This window comes from Metopolophium dirhodum, chromosome 1 (assembly GCF_019925205.1).
Source record: "Metopolophium dirhodum isolate CAU chromosome 1, ASM1992520v1, whole genome shotgun sequence".
Classification (NCBI taxonomy): Eukaryota; Metazoa; Arthropoda; class Insecta; order Hemiptera; family Aphididae; genus Metopolophium; species Metopolophium dirhodum.
The window spans coordinates 144,879,448-144,899,095 of record NC_083560.1 but is presented as its reverse complement, the minus strand read 5'-3'; the positions used below and the strand labels follow the sequence as shown (position 1 = coordinate 144,899,095).

General features: G+C 30.0%; 2 protein-coding genes across 2 annotated transcripts; one reads left to right on the top strand and one right to left on the bottom strand.

Moving 5' to 3' along the window:
• Window positions 1-12,060: 12,060 nt before the first annotated feature.
• LOC132932777 (uncharacterized) lies at window positions 12,061-13,346 on the bottom strand. Its single transcript, XM_060999141.1, has 3 exons — window positions 13,308-13,346; window positions 12,363-12,494; window positions 12,061-12,267 (listed from the first exon to the last, which is right to left on the bottom strand). Exons 1-3 carry the CDS (start codon window positions 13,344-13,346, stop codon window positions 12,061-12,063), a joined length of 378 nt encoding a protein of 125 aa, XP_060855124.1.
• Window positions 13,347-16,276: 2,930 nt separating this feature from the next.
• LOC132933121 (uncharacterized) lies at window positions 16,277-19,480 on the top strand. The gene is made up of 3 exons (XM_060999446.1): window positions 16,277-16,447; window positions 16,780-16,790; window positions 16,852-19,480. Exons 1-3 carry the CDS (start codon window positions 16,277-16,279, stop codon window positions 19,478-19,480), a joined length of 2,811 nt encoding a protein of 936 aa, XP_060855429.1.
• Window positions 19,481-19,648: the final 168 nt, after the last annotated feature.

The window sequence follows — 19,648 nt, the reverse complement described above, 5'->3', positions numbered from 1 at the left end:
TTATAAAAAGAAATCGGTGGTAATGATACGTCTATTAATTAATTGATTTAATACTGCACCTATAGTTAAACAAATTGATCTATTTGGACATGTAAGGTTACAAAATGGATGAAGATAAGTGGTCAAAGGAATCATCACTAAATCTAATTCTTCTTCTGATAATGGTACGGGCATTCTATTGTTTGCTTCTAGTACATGGTGTTCAAAACAGCTTACGTATACTATGTTTCTTCGTACTAATTGAATAAGCGCACTAGTTAATAATACTTCCTTTAATTCTTTAATAAAATCGATTGCATGTAATGTAAATGAATAATCTACAGATATTTGTGCATTTTCGCCCATGTTTATAATTTTAATTTAATGGTTAACGTATATTTTATTTTGACGTTCTCTTGTTTATTTTCTGAAACATAATTATATTATTTGATTGCATTACTATTATAATTATTATTAATATTAATTAATTAACTTATTATTTATTATTATATATATTTTTTTTATTTATATATGTTTTCTATATATTATTCTTTTTTTTTTTTTTTATCTTGGTGACGGTGGTGGAGTGAATGGTGTCTCTTCAAACCACCTTATGTAGTCACTTCTGTTTGATGGTCTATATTTAACTATCCTTCTGGGTATATCTATTACTTGTTCATCACTAATATATTTGCATTTAATTAATATATATATTGCTATTATGAGTACGAGAGATAGTGCTGCTAATACTATTGTTACATATAGTAAGTTACCGTGTATAAACTGGTGTTTTTGGCTTTGTTCTCTTAAAACTTCTTGGTCTATCATTTGTTGTATTTCATCCAAGGACTTGGATACGCCGTGTAGATCCGTTAATTGTATATTTGGATTGTCTCCCCATCTTTTATTTACTTCGAATCTATATATGTGTTCAGGTATCTTCTCTAAAATGCTTTTTATGTTAGTTGTAGGTATGAAATCCTTATAATTCGTGTTGGTAATCTCTTCTGTGGCGGTTAGTACTGCATCTTGTGTAAATACTTGACAATTATTGTTTACGATAGTTATTTCTCCAATTTTATTTGTATCTAGCGTAAATGGCTCGACTATATCTGTACAACTTACGGTCAGTGCTTCACTTCCCACATGTAACCAGGTGTTTTTGTTTCGCAATTTATGGTATATGTTTCTTTGTAGATTAAATTTTTCGATTGCACAGTTCCGTTGATTAGAAATAGTATCAGGTCCTTTGAATAATTGTAATTCGCATGGTTGGCGTTCGCTGTTTTCTTGAATTGGTTGAGGTTTTCTACATATTCTATATATTGTAGTCTCTGTACAGTCGTCCAATTGTTTTTCTGTATATGTAGTAAATCGTTTTCTATCTTTAGTTATTGCAATATTGTTATAAGTAACTGTTGGAAGATACCACCCTTCAGTATTATTTTGAACATGGATTATTGGTATAGGTATTAAATGGTATAATGTAAGTTCAATGTCAATAACTAACGGTATTTTTTTAATGAATACTAAATTATCGTTTTCATAGTAAATACTCATTTTAGTAATTTTTTGAAATTCATTTAATTCTGAAGCTTTTGTTCCCATAGGAATGCTATATTGTTTCTTAATTGTTAGTTCTATTGATTTTAAAGTTGATGCTAATTCTTGCGGTGTCATAAGACTTGGGTGTATTATTCCTTCTCTAGCGGCTGTTACTATTTGTCCTAACGTTTGAGTTTCGTAGGCGTATTGATTTGTGATTATTGTGTATACATTATGTACTTCTCCTGCCATTAATAAGTCTAAAACATCGTCAGTTCTAGTTTGTATTTGTAACATTCTTACGTATAATTGTTGTTCCTTAGTAGAAATGTTTCTATATAATTGTTCAGTTTGTTCTAACGTATTTCCTATATTTTTTACTATTGTTTTTACTACTGTTGTTTGAGCCTTCATTATGTGTAGTATATTAGCCCCCGATTCTTCTGTTTGCTTTATAGCTTCCCGTGTTTTTTTAGTGCATTTATCATCGCATACGCCAAATAACGTGTACATAGCGTTACCTATTATGTTTACTAACCCCCTTCTTTTCCGTTGCTTATTATCGAATTGATCCATACCACTTCCTAATGACAAATACATACGTTTTTTTTGTTTACTTATTTCGCTATATAAATCCGTTATTACTATCTGGTATTTCCCGCATAAATCGATATGTTTTTGATCGGTACATATTTTTGTGATATTTTTCATTTTTTCCCCCAATAAATCATATTTCGTATTGTACTCCTTTAGCGAAAAATATGTTACAAGTTCATATTCAGCCCCTATAATCCTAGTAGGTCCTACATTTTCGTAATATAATCCCTTGCCATTTCCATATGGTGTATATTTAAGTGTTCTGATGTATTTATTTCGTCAGATTTGACTAGACAACCAATCATCATCACCAATCTAAAAGTATAAAATTATATTTATATTAAACTAACTACCTTATTTTATTATCTTATATGTATATATTTTTTTTTAAAACCACCTATCATAATCTAGTATATCCCTTGGATCGTATAAAAGTTTCATATAATTTGTTAGTCGTTTACATAATGTATCTACTGACGTCACTGAATTTGGTGATAAATCATACATGATATTAGTAATAATTTCTATTATTTTAGTTATTTCGAGAGTTGTGAAAGGTTCTTCAACGTTATTATTTGCAGTATTGATATGACCTATAAAACACCTCGGTATGTTCTCCGGCCCTATAGTATATGTTTCGTGTAATTCTTGTTTGAGTGCGATTTCAAGTTCCAAAATGAATTCCCTTTGTCTGTCCCTAAAATTAAAATTTATCTATAATTTATATTTTTTTTTTTTGCTTAAAGAATTTTAAAAAAAATGTTTAGTCCTACATTGCTTGTATTATGCTTCCTATTTAGTTTTATTCTTAAAATCAAATTAATAATTCACACGTTAATTAAATATAAATAACTATATATATATATATATATTTTAATCGGATTGTGCATCATTATAATATTTTTTAACATTGTTTCTATGAACAGTGATGCTACGCCGCCCACGCTGTATAACTACATTTTCATTTCCCACTATTGCTATGACTTCGTATGGCCCTAACCATAATGGATCGAGTTTTGTTCTATGATTATTATCCTTTAAGAGTACTAAATCCTTAACATGTATTTCTTGTGGATTTTCGTTCCTATCGTATCTTTCCTTACTTTTTATTTTGTTTTTAACTAATTGTTCTCTAGCTATCTTATGTGACACTTGCATGTTTTCCTTTAAATCAAATAAGTAATCGTCGTAATTGTATCGTGGTTCTGGCTCGGTTTTTAATTTAATCGGTACCTCCAATGTGCATCCATAAACTAGTGCGTATGGCTGGAAGTAAGTAGATGAATGTACTGTCGAATTATATACAAAAAATGCAAAAGGTAATAAATGATCCCAATTATTTAAATTCTTGTCTACATAGTGTCGTAAGTACTCAGCTAAGGTCCTATGAGCACGTTCAACAGGATTGCCCTGTGGCCTAAAAGGACTAGTGTTAACTTTTTCTATCTTTAATAACTTGCAAACTTCAGCAAACGTTTTACTAAGGAAATCGGTGCCCTGATCAGTTAATATCGTTCCCGGTATACCATGTACACAAACGAAGTGTATAACAAAGGCTTCCGCGACCGTGTTCGCTTTTTGGTCAGGAATTGGAACTCCCAAAGTGTAACGCGTTAGATCATCTTCCATAGTTAAAATATAAATATTATTAGATAATGTTGTCGGCAAAGGCCCTACTATATCCATAAATATCTTTTCAAATGGTTTTGAACTTGTAGACGTAATAGCCATTGGTTGTTTGATATGCCGATTTGATACCTTATTCACCTGACACGATGTACAATTCTTTATATATTTCTTAACGTCCCCCTTCATATTTCTCCATATAAACGGTTTTTGAATACGTTTAATAGTTTTGTTAACGCCTAAATGACCCCCGAGTTTTGAATCATGAAACTGTTTTAAAATAATCGCTTTTTCTTCCTCAGTATATTCTATACCTGCACATATAATGATTTCTATACCTGTTTTACGAAATATGTATCGTATCATTGACCTTATTTTTTCCCATTCTAAATCGTTATGTTCGCCTAATTTAGTCATAGCTAGTTTTTTTAATTCGTTTTCTTCACAAAGTAGTTTCAAATTTATTAATGATATATACATGTTTTCGTAAGTTGTTTTCTGCCGATCTCTATTTTTTGTTACTAGGAATATTATTATGAATCTATTTTCCTGTTTGTAATAAGGCGTGCCCCCTATTACTTTACTGAGCGGTAATATCGCACCGTTTCCAAATTGTTTTTTTAATTGGTAATTTGTTCCTGTCCTAAAGTTATACTGCCTTGCAATTTCTGACACTAATTATATTCTTTTGGTGATTCTATTAGTGTACCTATAGTTTCTTTCACATTATTATTCGTAACAAGTTGTGTTTCTATTTTTTCGAGAAATTGTTCATATGTTTCATTTTTTATTTCCTGAATTGAATACATTCGTGTAAGTGCGTCTACATTCTCTTTTTAAGAAATTACACTTGTCTGGTTGTAATTTCAAATTGTATTTTCAAATCGCTCGAAAACGTCTATTAGCTTTTCGTTATGATCATACAAATTTTTCCCGTATACGATTATGTCGTCTAAATATACTAAGCATTTAATTCCTATTAAACCTGCTAAGGCTGAATTCATAATTCTTTGGAAAGTTCCGGGACTCGTCTTCATTCCCTGAATCATTCGTTTAAAATGCCAGTGACCTTGGTTAGTCGAAAAGGCTGTTAACTCCCGTGAGCCTTTGTCCATCATCACTTGATAAAACCCCGAAGAAAGGTCGAGACTACTGAATAACTGGCTGTTTCCTAGCTGATCTAGTATTTCTGTAATATTTGGCAAAGGGTGAAATTCATTTATGGTCACCTCATTAAGTGCCCTAAAATCTACCACTACTCTGAATTTTTGTTTGCCTGAATTATCCATTTTCTTTTGCACTAACAGCAAAGGGGAATTCCAGGGACTCCTAGAATTCCCAATAATTCCATTTTCTTCCATTTTTTTAATTTGTGAGTTTATTTCGTCTTGTTGTGCGTGAGGTAATCTATAAGGTCTACGATATATGGGTGGTTGGTCCTGCTTTAATTTAATAGAGTGTGTACCCGCGGTTGTAAAAGTTAAAATATCCCCTTCCATATGAAATATATCATTGTATCGTTCACATATCTCATAAATAGATTGTTTTTCAGTTTCGTCCATGTGCTCAGTTATTATCATTTGTTTTAGTTTTGCTATACGTTCGTTGTGATTGTTTTTTGTTTCAACTGAATATATTTCGTACTCAGTATTGTAAAGTATTTTGTTTAAATCAGTTTTGGTTAGAGTCTTTATTTCTTCTGATATGTTCAACATGCTAACTATTGCCCTACCGTTGCTAACGATGGATACTGTATTACTACAAAACACATCCTTTACTAATTGTTGTTTGTGTATTAGAATATTCTTGTTTTCAACTAATGGGTCGGAAATCAAAATCCCTATAATAGTTTCGGTTCGTGGTTTTAATTTGATAGAACTGGTTTCCTCTACGATTTCATTAGTCATTGTTGGTGAATGGGAGGTCGTTTGGATAATCAACTTGTTTTTTGCTACATCTACTATTACATTATTAGCTGAGAGAAACTCGTTTCCTAGAATACTGTCCTTGGGAATTGGAAATCGTGTTCCTACTATATGAAATTCTGCATTGATATTTTTCCCGTTTAATTCTATCGGTATTATTAATTTCCCTATCGTTTGAATGAGGTCCTCGTTTATCCCACGTAAATTTATTCTTTGAGTATCGTCTACTTCTAAATCTTCGCGCAAGCAATTTATTTTGAGTATGTTTACCTGACTATCTGTGTCTATCATTAAGTGTAATTTTTTTGTCTTAGCAGCGGACGAGTTAAATGTTATATGGTTATTTTCTATAGTTGTAACGATGTGGCAGCATCGTGCATTGGTGTTCTGCGATAATCTGGTTTATCGAACGAGTACCGCGCCCTTCGTTCGATACGTTGGCGTTTCCCGAGTTATTGTCGTGTCTACTTTCATCGTTTCGTTTTTTGTAACATGCATTAATATTATGCCCGTTTCGATTGCAATATGTACATGTTGCTACTTGCATATTATAGTTCGTTGGCGGTTGCGTAAAATTGTTTCTATTAGGTGGACGGTTGTTGCTACTGTTATTTGAATAGTTAGTTCTAGGATTGTTTCTACACTGCGATGCATAATGATTTCCATTACAATTATAGCATTTTATTACTGGTCTGTTAGTATTATTTGGTTGCGAAAAGTTATCTGTTCGTTGGTAATTATTTGTTCGCGTAAAATTATTCGGTTTCGTAAAGTTATTTGATCGAAAATTTCCGTTGTTTCTGTTATTGCAATTCGTATTAGTCGTTCTCTGATAGTTATTATTATTGTTACGTGAAAAGCTACTTCTGTTGTTTGAATTTTCATTTTTACGTCTATAATAATTATCCCTTTCCGTATTATATTCGACCTCTTCAGCTTTCGATAACTGTTTAGCCATTTCAAGGGTTTTCGGATTACGTGATTTTACTATTGTCCTAATCGGTTCTACTAATCCTTTAATAAAGTTTGCTAGCGTTTGTTCCTTAAGTGTTTCATGTATAATTTTTGCTTCTGTATCTATTTTACCTAGTGTACTGGCGGTACATAGTTGGTTATATAATTTTTCTACTCTATGGCAATAATCATTTACGTCTTCGTGATTGTGCATCCTAATAGAATTTAATTGTATTTGTAAGGTTTAAGCCGTAGCGGTGACCTCGAATGCGTCTGTTAAATAACTTTTTATATATGTCCACTTCGACACGTTTTTATATTTAATCATTTCTAATGCTCTACCTGTTAACCTTGTAGTAATATATTTGACTAGCGTTGGTGCATTTGCCTCCTCTACTAAGCTTACTGCCATGTCGCATGCATTTATAAATTGATAAATATCGTCTATTCCTGTACATAGTGGTATTAATTTAAAAGCGTCTTCTAATATTATAACCACCATTTTCTTTGCGCGCTTTTTAGTTGTATAATCTAATCATTGAAATTTAAAACTCTCTGTAACTGTGCTACGCGTAATGGGTTTAAGTGCTGGGCTTAGGTTTCTACTTGGGTTATCTTTTAACTGGGCTTCTAACTGGGTTTTCAACTGGGCTGGGCTTCTAATCGGGCTTAATAATTCAATTTGTCTATTCGTTTCGTTTAACTCGTCTTCTACACTAGTGTTATACAATGAATTAGCTACGTTCAAGGGAGATGTACCTTCTTTGTCCATAAATCACTTCACCACTTATTTAATACGTTTCTCATAATAATAATAATTCAATAATTGCCCTTTAATATAATAATAACTCAATAATACCCTTTAATTCAATAATACCCTTTGATTCAATAAAACTTCAATAATAATTCAATAATACCCTTTAATTCAATAAAACTTCAATAATAATTCAATAATACCCTTTAATTTAATAAAACTTCAATAATACGCCCTCAATAAATTAAAAAAATATTACGTTTTACACCAATATACCTATACTCGACTACTTAACAATACTTTTGTTTTAATTATGTTGCATACGTCTATGTAACAAATTTAAAATAGTTATTCACTCACAATAAAGCGGTGTTCCTTGATGCTGATGACATGCTGATGAATTTGATGGTGCTGCAACGTGACTTATTTGTTTTGTGTATAGGTTCTTCTTCAGAGTTGTAGCCTTGGAAGAGTGATCAATTCCTCCTTGTTGACTGTAGCCTTTGACGGTTGCCTCCTTTGAATGAATATCCTACCGACTGCGCCAGTGTTACGTGCTGCCCCTTCAGTGATTCACTATGTAGATGATTGAAAATAATGGTAGCCAAATTAGATTTATAATACAATGTTTTATTAGAACAAATATAAAATGTATAGTATCGTCGTGGTAATAGTAGTAGTAGTAGTCGTCGTCCTGTATATGGCTAGTGGCGTGAAGTCGCTTCTGCGTTGCTGGTCCAGGTACATCTGTCTTTACTGTGTTCCCAGCCCTCCTATATATGATGTCGGTTCCTTTGATGGATCCTGCGCATGGACGGGGCGGTGTATGTAGCTGGTTCAATAAGTTGTTATTCTCGCAACCGCCGCTCGTGACTTGTTGTTGGCCGCTCCCCTTGATTAGTTTGCCAAAATAGGATATAGTTTCTAACTATGAGGTTACGTCTAGGAGACCATAACAACTCAAGGAGAACTGCCTCTCCGAGTATAATAATACTTATATACTGATACATGAATTGAGTACGTAATGCTATTCCTTTACAGTACAGATAGCTAATTAGTGCATACTAGAGAGGGAATTTACATATACTTACTAACCTGTTACCTGAAAGACATTTTAAATTATTATATACGCACTAACCCGCTAGGCTATACGTCCACGAGATGTTAAAACATTTAAGATAAATTATTCAATTTATTTTAATTTTTTTTTTTTCAATACAGCAAATATTATAAACAGTATATATAAAAAAAACATTATTTAACAAATGGTGTTATACGAAGTGGTTTCACAATTTCTAATAACTTCGGTTTTACAATATTTACTTAAGATTTTTTGAACAACCTGATTACCTTTCATTAATAATACAAATAAACATTTCGGTGAGAATCGAGTTTGTTCTATAAAACAATTATCGTCGATTTCAAAACTATGCAGAATTATTCCACACCAACGACATTGAACTACTTTGTATATACTACTGTACATATATATTTTTTCTTTTTTTAATATACTAATAAATTGTAAGCTTAGGTTTTATAATTAAACATTTAAATTAAAGACAATGATAAATTCCTAACAAATATATTGTTTTGATTTATTACACTGATTTCACAAGAATTTTCTAAAATACTAGTTTTAAATTTATGAATAAATTATATAAAAACACATTTTGGATAAGTATTTCCAAGGTTGTCCAAGGTTGTCCCGCTCGACCAATTGCAATACGACTAATAACGGTACGCGAACATGCCAAGACAAAATTCCGACCCCCGCGGTCGAACTCGAATTTCCGTCAGGCTTCGTAACAGCCCTATTAGATTCGCAGGCACAAAAATCATACGTAAACCCGACAGTAGCCCGTAAATACGGCAAAACACCCACCCACGGACCAACAAACACAGTCCGGATGGCGGAAGGTCGCATTGCAACAACCAGTGGCACCTCCACATTAGAAGCTAGGATAGGTACACTCGATATAAAATTCGAAGCGACCATCCTAGACAATTTGTATTGCGACGCGTTACTAGGACACGACTTTCTTGTTAACAACGAAGTCTCTTGGGATTACGCCGCGTGCACAATTCACATGGGTAAGCAAATTCGTACGTCGACATGTTGGAAAGGGAAATCTCAACCACCCGCCACTCGTCCCGACCTGTCACAATTAGAATTTGGAAACGACCCCGAAACACGCGCGAAACTAACCAAGATTTTAAATAAATACGCGGTAGTATTCAGCGAAAAAGTAGGACGTACCAAATTAATTGAACACGAAATTCTGCTAAGTAGTATACATTTGTATGTTCACAGTCTACTTTTTGTGTCACCACGGTAATTTCACACCGTTCAAGGGAGGATGTCCCCCTTGGACACAATAATTTTACCGTGTAAAAATTATGAAGAATTTGTACACTTTTTACACGGTAATTTCACACCGTTCAAGGGAGGATGTCCCCCTTGGACACAATAATTTTACCGTGTAAAAATTATGAAGAGTTTGCACACTCAAAGTCAGTTTTGTCCAAATATTTACAGTGTACATGCTAAATGGTTTTTTTCTCAACAAACCTTATTACTAAAATGGAATAATTATTTAAAATACAGAACACAAGCCTTATTATAAAACTGAAATTATAATTACTAAATATTACTATATATTCACATTTTTTTTTTTCATTTAGGTTGGTTTCACTGTAATTTATCTAATTAATGAATGTCTATATTTTTTTTTTAATTTATATACTTTTGAGTTATAAGCTAATCGTTTTTATATTCAGTCGTCAATGATCCGCCGTTTACTCAAGTTGTGTCTCATTTTACTTTATTTTCTTAAAATTTCATTAAATTGTTTTACAATTTATAAATTTTTTTCAAAAATGAACTTTCAAAAATGTTCAAATGATTTTCAATCATTAGTTTATCGTATACGAAATAATCCGGCTGCAGTTCATCCAGAATTTTCTTCGTTTTCATCAAGATTTAAAACATTCAAATTATTCCCAAAAAATACTTTTCAAAATAAATATACATTGTCTGAATGTGGCTTAAAATATTCAGGAGTGGATGATGTTGTAGAATGCTTTTGTTGCGGACTTATTCTTCATAACTGGGAAAGGCTGGACGATCCATGGATTGAACATTGCAGATTCAGCCCAAGGTGTTTATATGTGTTATTAATGAAAGGTAATCAATATGTTCAAAACATATTAAGTAAATATTGTAAAACCGAACATATTTGTAATTGTGAAACTGAGTCATACGATACCGTTTGTTAATCATGTTTTTTTTATTATATTATGTTATAGTAAATGAAAATAAATGTTGATTTTTTAAAACAACTTATATGTGTTATTATTTGATGTAATATCTCGTGAACGTATAGCCTAGTGGGTTAGTGCGTGTAGTGATAATTTAAATGTTTTCAGGTAACAGGTAAGTATATATAATTCTCCCTCCACTGCATGCAGTAGTCGACTATGCTATACGTTCACATTTTTTGCATTTTTTTTTTTTTTTATCTATCAGGTTTAGTATATAATACGCTCACAAAGTAAAAATGCTTTCAGTTCAAAGTATATCCTTCATCGGTTATATTATATCAAATTTAAAAAAATAATAATTACGTTTATAGTTTGAAAGGTTTTTTAATTATTAAAAAGAAAAGAACCATAAAATAACTTTAATTCGTTATGGGTCTACCGGTAATTGTGTCAAAATCAGTATTTGACATACGTCCATTTGGTAAGAAGAGTGTTACAGTCGGACTATTAATCACCAAGCAAATTTCGATTATTGTGTTATTAGAATGCAAGTTAACGAAAAAAATTATTACATTAAATTTAGAGCAATGGTGTACGCTCATGTCTGAATCTAATTACATTTCAATTACTAACAACTTACATACCAGGTGTAGACGTGTAAGAATCACTGAGAACTTCACATATTCAATCAATGTGAAGCAGAGTTCAATAACCTTACATATAAATGATGATTATATTACACTCTCGCATATAGATTTCTGTAGACTTAAACAACTTCAACATTGTGTCGACCTTTATATCGCAGAAAAACAGAAATGTCTACCGAGTTTTCAAACAACATTCGATGCAGCTTACGAACTGATTAAAAACGATGTCCGAGGTTTACCCATCAGCTGTCAGAGGAACGAATTCACAAACCAGTATATTCAAAACTATGATTTTAATTATTATTCTCATCTGCAAAATGATGACACTTAATTTTTGTATGAAATATTACAATTTCATTTTAACGCAATGTCTGACATGATTTTACAGGACTTAATAGTATGATATAATACAAATTCATTTATATTTATATATTGTTTATTAAATACAAATTATTTTTATATTTATATATTGTTTATTTATTTAGATAAAAATTATTTTATATTACACCAATTATCATGCAGCTAATTTACTTCTTATAGTCCGACGTTCAGGGTCTTTCAATATTACGTCAAAGATGACCTGCATGGTCTCATTCAAACTGTTATTCACTGCCTGGTCTTTTGACTTATCAGAAGTCGTTATCTTGACAGTTGCCTCAGAGTGACGCCACCTGCAACATAAATTAATTATTCAATCAGCTGAACAGTGAATAGAAGTAGATTATTATTTTTTTTTTTCATTATAAGTAAAAAGTAAACAAAAGTATAGTATTTACCTCTCCTTTTGAGGAACATTTTTAATGTTTTTACACTTGTAGTGTGTTATTGTCCAGTAGTCGGTCCCAATATCTTCCGGATTAAATAAACTTTTAATGGTAGCCAAACCATCTCCCTGTCTGAAAGTAATTGTGTTGAAGATTTCTTCGTCATAATCTTCCGCCCGCAATTTCTCTTCTAAGATTTCTCTGTAAGATGAACTCTTAAAAAAAAATAAAAAAATAAATTCATGCTATAATTGATCACCTTAGAATATTAGATAAAAGTATTAAGATGATAACTTATTATTTATCTTACTGTTTTTGCCTGTTTATTTTTTTTGTTATTTTTCTTATCAATCGCTTTTTCAGCTCCTCTTTTGTAAGCCGTCTTAGTTTGTTTCGAAGCCGAAGGCTTCATTTTCATGTCTACGAATCCTTCAAAGTCGTTCTATAAAAATAAACTTATAGTATTAAATTTAATATATTGATAGATTGTTTTTTTTCATAAATGTATGAGTGGTTTACCGTAGAATTATAACTATAGTGTAGGTTAGGTTAGGTTAGATTATGTAGGTAATTTATTTTGAAAGAACTCTACACGGTTTTGTTTGTCATACTAACGAGTGTACACTTTATTATTTTACAAACAGAAATATAACAATAGGTGTTTAGGGTTCGGTATGAAAGTGTGCACGACTGGGAATTGAATCTATCGAACGGTATGTCAGTCAGTGTAATGCCAGAATACTCTAACTATTACCCTATTAACTGAGACGAATGTATGATCAGTGTAATGCCGGAATACTCTGACTATTACACTATTGTCATATAAATACCGTCCGATAGGTTCGGGTGTGGAGATTTTAGTAGTAGGTTAGGTTAGATTATGTAGGTAATTTATTTTGAAAGAACTCTACACGGTTTTGTTTGTCATACTAACGAGTGTACACTTTATTATTTTACAAACAGAAATATAACAATAGGTGTTTAGGGTTCGGTATGAAAGTGTGCACGACTGGGAATTGAATCTATCGAACGGTATGTCAGTCAGTGTAATGCCAGAATACTCTAACTATTACCCTATTAACTGAGACGAATGTATGATCAGTGTAATGCCGGAATACTCTGACTATTACACTATTGTCATATAAATACCGTCCGATAGGTTCGGGTGTGGAGATTTTAGTAGTTATTTTAGTGTTGAATAGTTTTACGACTGGTCTCCAATTCACTTAAGTTATTAAATAATTCATTTACTAACCTCTGATCCAGAATCAACAGTAGAAGTTCTGTACGACATCTTGAAATTGTTGAGTTAATGAAGAAGTTGCTGGATGTTGACTGTGATATTGCTGTCGATACACAGAAGTTGCTGGATGTTGACAGTGATATTGCTGTCGATACGCTAGCCTTATATACTGTAATGTTTCCACTACTATAGTAACATAGAAATGTAGAATATCCATAACAATGTTTATTAAACCAGCCAACGCCCTTAATTTGACCTCTTATTAATATCAGTTTTATTCCGCCAGCGGCTTTAATACAACCTTCTATTAATACTAGTTTTTATTCGGACAACGCCCAAAATTTGAGCTAGCTATTTTTTTAAATTGTTATTTCAGGTAACGGCCAACACCAATACATACATTATATATTATAATTACTATTACTGCAAAATAACTTAGTTGTTTTTAAATTATTATTACATTAGAACGTTACACGGTTTCTTTGAATAGAATGTAAGTTTTAAACGTCAACTAGGAAAAGTAGGAGGTGATTCTCGACTATATAACACAGCGTTTGTCAGTCAAAACGATATCAGTTCAGCTTGTGTTCCCCACAAGCAGCAACAGGCGACAGACATTCACCGTAGACATCATCAGCATAATCAAAAAAAAAATACTTCAATCCTTCAAAGTTAACCAGTGAAGCACCAGCATCATCAACAGACACTGAAAATTGGGAAATACTTTAACCGTACAGCTATCTATGTAAGTACTTATCTATTCCATTATTTACATATTTTTTAAAAAAGAACCATCTTATTGAATCTGAAACTACATCTTTACTAGTTTTTAAAAATTAAAAAAAATAATACACGATAATAAAAACATAACATAGCATAAACATTATTTATATTTTATCATAATGTTTATTAAATGGTTACAAAATGCTGGAAAGTTATTAAGTTGAAAAACAAGTTTATATAGTTTGTATATGATTATAATTATAAAAATAACATAATATAAAAACTTGGTTATTATAATATATAAGATATAGTCATATTAGCTAACATTGAATTATACACAATGCTGGTTAATATATAGTCATTTTAATTATCATAATGTATATTAAATGGTTAAAAAAAAAATGCTAGAACGTTATTAAGTTGAAAAACAAGTTTATACAGTATGTATATGGTTATAATTATAGAATAATATGATATAAAAACTTGATTTTGTAATATATAAGATATAGTCATATTAGCCAAAATTGAACTACACACAATGCTGGTTGATATATAGTTATGTTAATTATCATAACGTATATTAAATGACTACAAAATGTTAGAAAGTTCTAATAAGTTGAAAATAAGATTTAATTCTGTATATATGTATACAGCATGGTATGTAAATGATTATAATTATAAAATAACATAATAATATAAAAACTTGATTATTATAATTTATAAATTTAGCCATATTAGCTAACATACAATTATACACAATGATGGTTGATATAAATCATTTTTTATTATAAGATTTTTGTTTTTTTCAAAATTTTTTTTATATTTACATAAAAACATTTACAGATAATGAATTCTCACAATAATATTTTAAACGAAATAGAATATTATAAACAAATGATTCAAAGTTATACGGAAACGGATGAAAAAGACCACATCATGAAAAGATGGAAACTTAAACAGAATAAAAAAAATATTAAAAATATAAAATATCAATTGTTTTTAGCTAGAATGTGTACTTCTCCTTCTCTAGATGTAACTTATATAAATCAATATTATATAAATAATTTTATATTAAAAGAAAAAATGCTTTTTTTAAAAGAAGAGAGAGAAAAGATAATTATATTTCATTGCTCTAGATGTTCTGACTATTGGAAAAGTATCAATAATTTCAATATACAAATTCAAAATCTTAATTTAAAGTTACAGGAGTTCAATGAAATCTGTTAAAATTGGATTATATTTTAATAATATTTAGTACATATTATAGTATTATGCTTATGTTTAAAAAATAATTGGATAAATAATATAAGTTTTTTGTTTACATTATTATTCAATTATTTAATAAAACTATTTTATTAAATATACCGACCATTCTAAAAAATGTTTTTATTTATCAATTGATACAAGTTTAACATAATAATCATAAACTAATGTCTATAGATTACCTACTATAAAATTTACAGAATAAAAAAAAAAATGGAATCAAAATCATTCATTATGGATAAAATTAACGAGATAATTCAAAAGGCTGAGAAAAATGACAGAGGAATGAATGAAAAAGCAGTGGAACTTAAAAAAAAAATTAAAAAAATTGATATAAGAATAAAAAAAGCAGTTTTAAAAACAAAACAAATTAATGAATGAAAAAAAAAAAAATATAAAGGATCATTTACATTCGTTATATATTGATAAACAACGGGAAAAAAATATCCAAAAAGGATTATCTATATTATATACACAGTATAATTATATGAACAATGGTTAATGGTTATTCATAATTTTCCCTATTTTCATAATTCATTTTTTATCTCAAAACCGCTTTTTTATTTTTTATGTCTTATATTCTGAATGTATTAATTTTTGAAATAAAATGATCTATTTACATTATTATATATTTTGTTTTTTATTTATTCTATTTACAGTTTCATCATGAAAAGACAAACGGTGAGAAAATGTCAGCGAACAATTTCTACTGATAAAGAGTTATTCGAAATTGAACGTTTCAAAAAATGTTCGAAAACTTTTATCATTAGGAATAGATTAAATTTTATAGATTATACGCTTTTTTTTAACTATATTTCAGAAAAATTAATTTACAAGTTAAAAGAATCATGTAAAAATACGTCTATAAAATTTAATTTAGTCGTCGATAGTGTTTACGAAAGAATTATCACGCAAGAAGTACAGGATATTGCATTCAAAACGTCTAATGTTCTTGTGTGTTATTCATCTAATTTTAAAAAAAAACACTAAACGACATGTTCGATAAATTGTTACGGGAAGAGGCAGATTTCAAACAGAAAGGCTCTGGATGGTCGCTTAAGGTAATAGAAACAATGCAGTTAAGAATCAATATAGTGAATCCTCTCAAAGGAGGAACATATATTGATTTACCCAAACATGTTAAAGATAAAAGAGCGATTATCAATGTAAAAAATAGTGATAATAAATGTTTTAAATATGCATTATTATCTAAGTTTGATAATCGCTCTAACAAAACTAATTTTAGTGAAAAATATTTTAAGATGTTAGAAGTAAAAAGCGGCTTAAATTTTAAATGTGTTGATTTTCCAACACCAATTAGTCAGATACCCAAATTTGAACGTATTAACAATATTTCAATAAACATTTTCAGTTTGAATGATAAAAAAACAATTTTTCCTTTGTATATTTGTAATACCGAAAGAAATGTTCATTTTGATCTATTTTTGTTTAATAATTATGATACATCGCATTATTGTTATATTAAAAATTTTTCAAGATTGATCAGAAGTCAGAAAACGAAAAATTGTTCAAAATTAATTATTTGTAAAAGATGTTTTACAACTTTTAGTACTCAACCGTGTGAAAGTAAGCTTTGGGGTGTGAAAGGATTAAATGAACATCAGCGTAATTGTGGAAAGAATCCTTTAGGGAGACCTATAATGTTTGAAAAGGGAGATGATGATTTCATCTATTTCAAAGGTTATAAAAAAACCCAGAGGATTCCATTTGTAATTTATGCAGATTTTGAATGTTTATTAACTCCCAAACAGCCCAATGAATTCATTAAAAAATGTAAAAAACAGAAAACTCATGTTACGCATTTGCATGAGATTATGAGTTACGGGTTTTATGTAAAAGTTGACTATAATATTATTTCAAAAGAGCTGGTAAAACTTTTCAACATTCCGAGGAAGGTTATTATTTATAGAGGTGAAAAGGCTGCAAAAAAGTTTATGAAAAATATGATTGAAATCGGGAATAGTATCAATAAAATTTATCAAATTAATACACCGATGATAAAATTAACTGGAAAAGAAGAAGAACATTTTCAAAGAACTAAATTTTGCGAAAAATGTTTAAAACATTTTAAAAACAACAATTTAATCAAAGTCCGAGACCATTGTCATTTTACCGGTAAATATAGACAATTTCTCTGTCTTCAGTGTAATTTTGAAATAACAACTCCATCATTTGTTCCGATTTTTTTCCACAATTTGTCGTATGATAGCCACTTTATTATTCGAGAACTTGGTTGCGATGATAAAGATATTCATATTATCCCAAATTCTTCAGAAAAATATATATCATTTAGCAAGGAAATCGCACCTAGGTTCAGCATAAAATTTGTTGATACGTTCCGTTTTATGAGTGAATCGTTGAGTAAACTTGCAACCAATTTATCCGAAGATAAGACAAGGTTTAGGGAAACTCTCAAAATATTTTCCATGCAATCGTTAGATCTAGTTACCCGGAAAGGAGTCTTCCCATATGAATATGTTGACAGTTGGAGTAAATTAGACAATGCTTTTTTACCGACAAAGCTGCAATTCTACAACTCTCTAACTGACGAGAACATAAGTAATGAAGATTACATACATGCAAAAAATGTATGGAATACATTTGACGTAAAGACTTTGGGTGAATATAGCGATCTTTATTTAAAAACTGATGTTACCATACTAGCTGACGTGTTCGAAAATTTTAGAGACATATGTTTATCTACTCTCAGAATAGATCCTGCTCATTATATGACTGCCCCTGGATTTGCTTTTGATTGTATGCTTAAGTATACAAAGGTTAAATTAGAGAGGTTAAAGGATTATAATATGTTACTCTACTTCGAAAAATCAATCCGAGGCGGTATTTGTCAATCAACTAAAAGATATGCTAAAGCAAACATACCAAATATTGAAGGATTGGATTATAATTCGAATGAACCAATTACTTGGATTACATATCTCGACTGTGTAAATTTGTATGGGAAGTCTATGTTAACAGAATTACCTTTTAAAGATTTTGAATGGGTCGATAATCTCGACATAGATGTAACTAAAATTCCTGATGATTCTGAAGTAGGATATATATTAGAAGTTGATATCGAGTACCCTAAACATTTACATAAAACCCATAATGATTTCCCGTTTTTACCGTTTAACGAATGTCCACCAAATTCAAAAGTTGAGAAATTGTTAACTACTTTGTCATCGAAAAAAAACTATATTGTACATTACAAAAATTTAAAACAAGCGATTTCTCACGGACTTAAAGTAGTAAAAATTCATCGAGCTATCCGTTTTTTACAAAAAAAATGGATGGCATCGTATATTGAGTTTTGTACAAAAATGAGGGCAGAAGCAAAAAATGAGTTTGAAAAAAATTTCTGGAAGTTGTTAATTAATAGTGTTTTTGGTAAATGTATGGAGAATGTTCGAGCAAGAACTTCTATAAAACTGGTTTCATCAGAAAAAAAAGCGAACAAACTAATGGTAAAAACTAGTTTTAAAGACAGAACCATATACTCTAAGAATCTCATGGCTATTCACCAACATAAGGAAACTATTAAATTCGATAAGGCAATTTATGTAGGATTTGCAATTTTAGACGTTTCGAAAACATTTATGTACGATTTTCATTATAATGTTATGAAGAAAATGTATGGTACTAAAATTAGTTCTTTATATTCGGATACTGATTCCTTGATATACGCTATTCAAACTACAAATTTTTTCAATGATTTAAAAAATAATTTATTACCATATTTTGATACATCTAATTATCCTAAAGACCATTATTGTTTTAACGAATTACATAAAAGCCAACCAGGCTTTTTTAAGGATGAATTAAAAGGAGTAATAATTAAAGAATTCGTTTCATTAAGACCGAAATTATATGCGTACAAAACTGTAGACGGTACTGAGGAAAAAAAAGCGAAAGGTGTAAAGAAATATATTATTAAAAAACATATGCAATTCGATAATTATAAGGATATACTAAATGCTTTTATAAACCATTTATATGTTAAGGATAAATTAACTCATAGATCCATGAATTTTATCCAATCAAACAAACATGTTGTTCATTCGAAAACAATGAACAAACTTGTTTTAAGTGCTAATGATGATAAACGTCATATAAATGACGATGGGATAAATACTTTGGCTTATGGACACTATAAACTGAAAACATTATACAATTAAAGAAAAAATACTTCACTCGGTAGTGTAATAAAATCTATTAGAAAAATGGGTGCTGAAATAAAAAAACTACAAACTGAAAACAAATAATTATTTCAACTTTTTTCTGGCATTTATTATAAAAGTATTACATGTTATACATAAAAAATTATTATTTAAAAATATCTGATG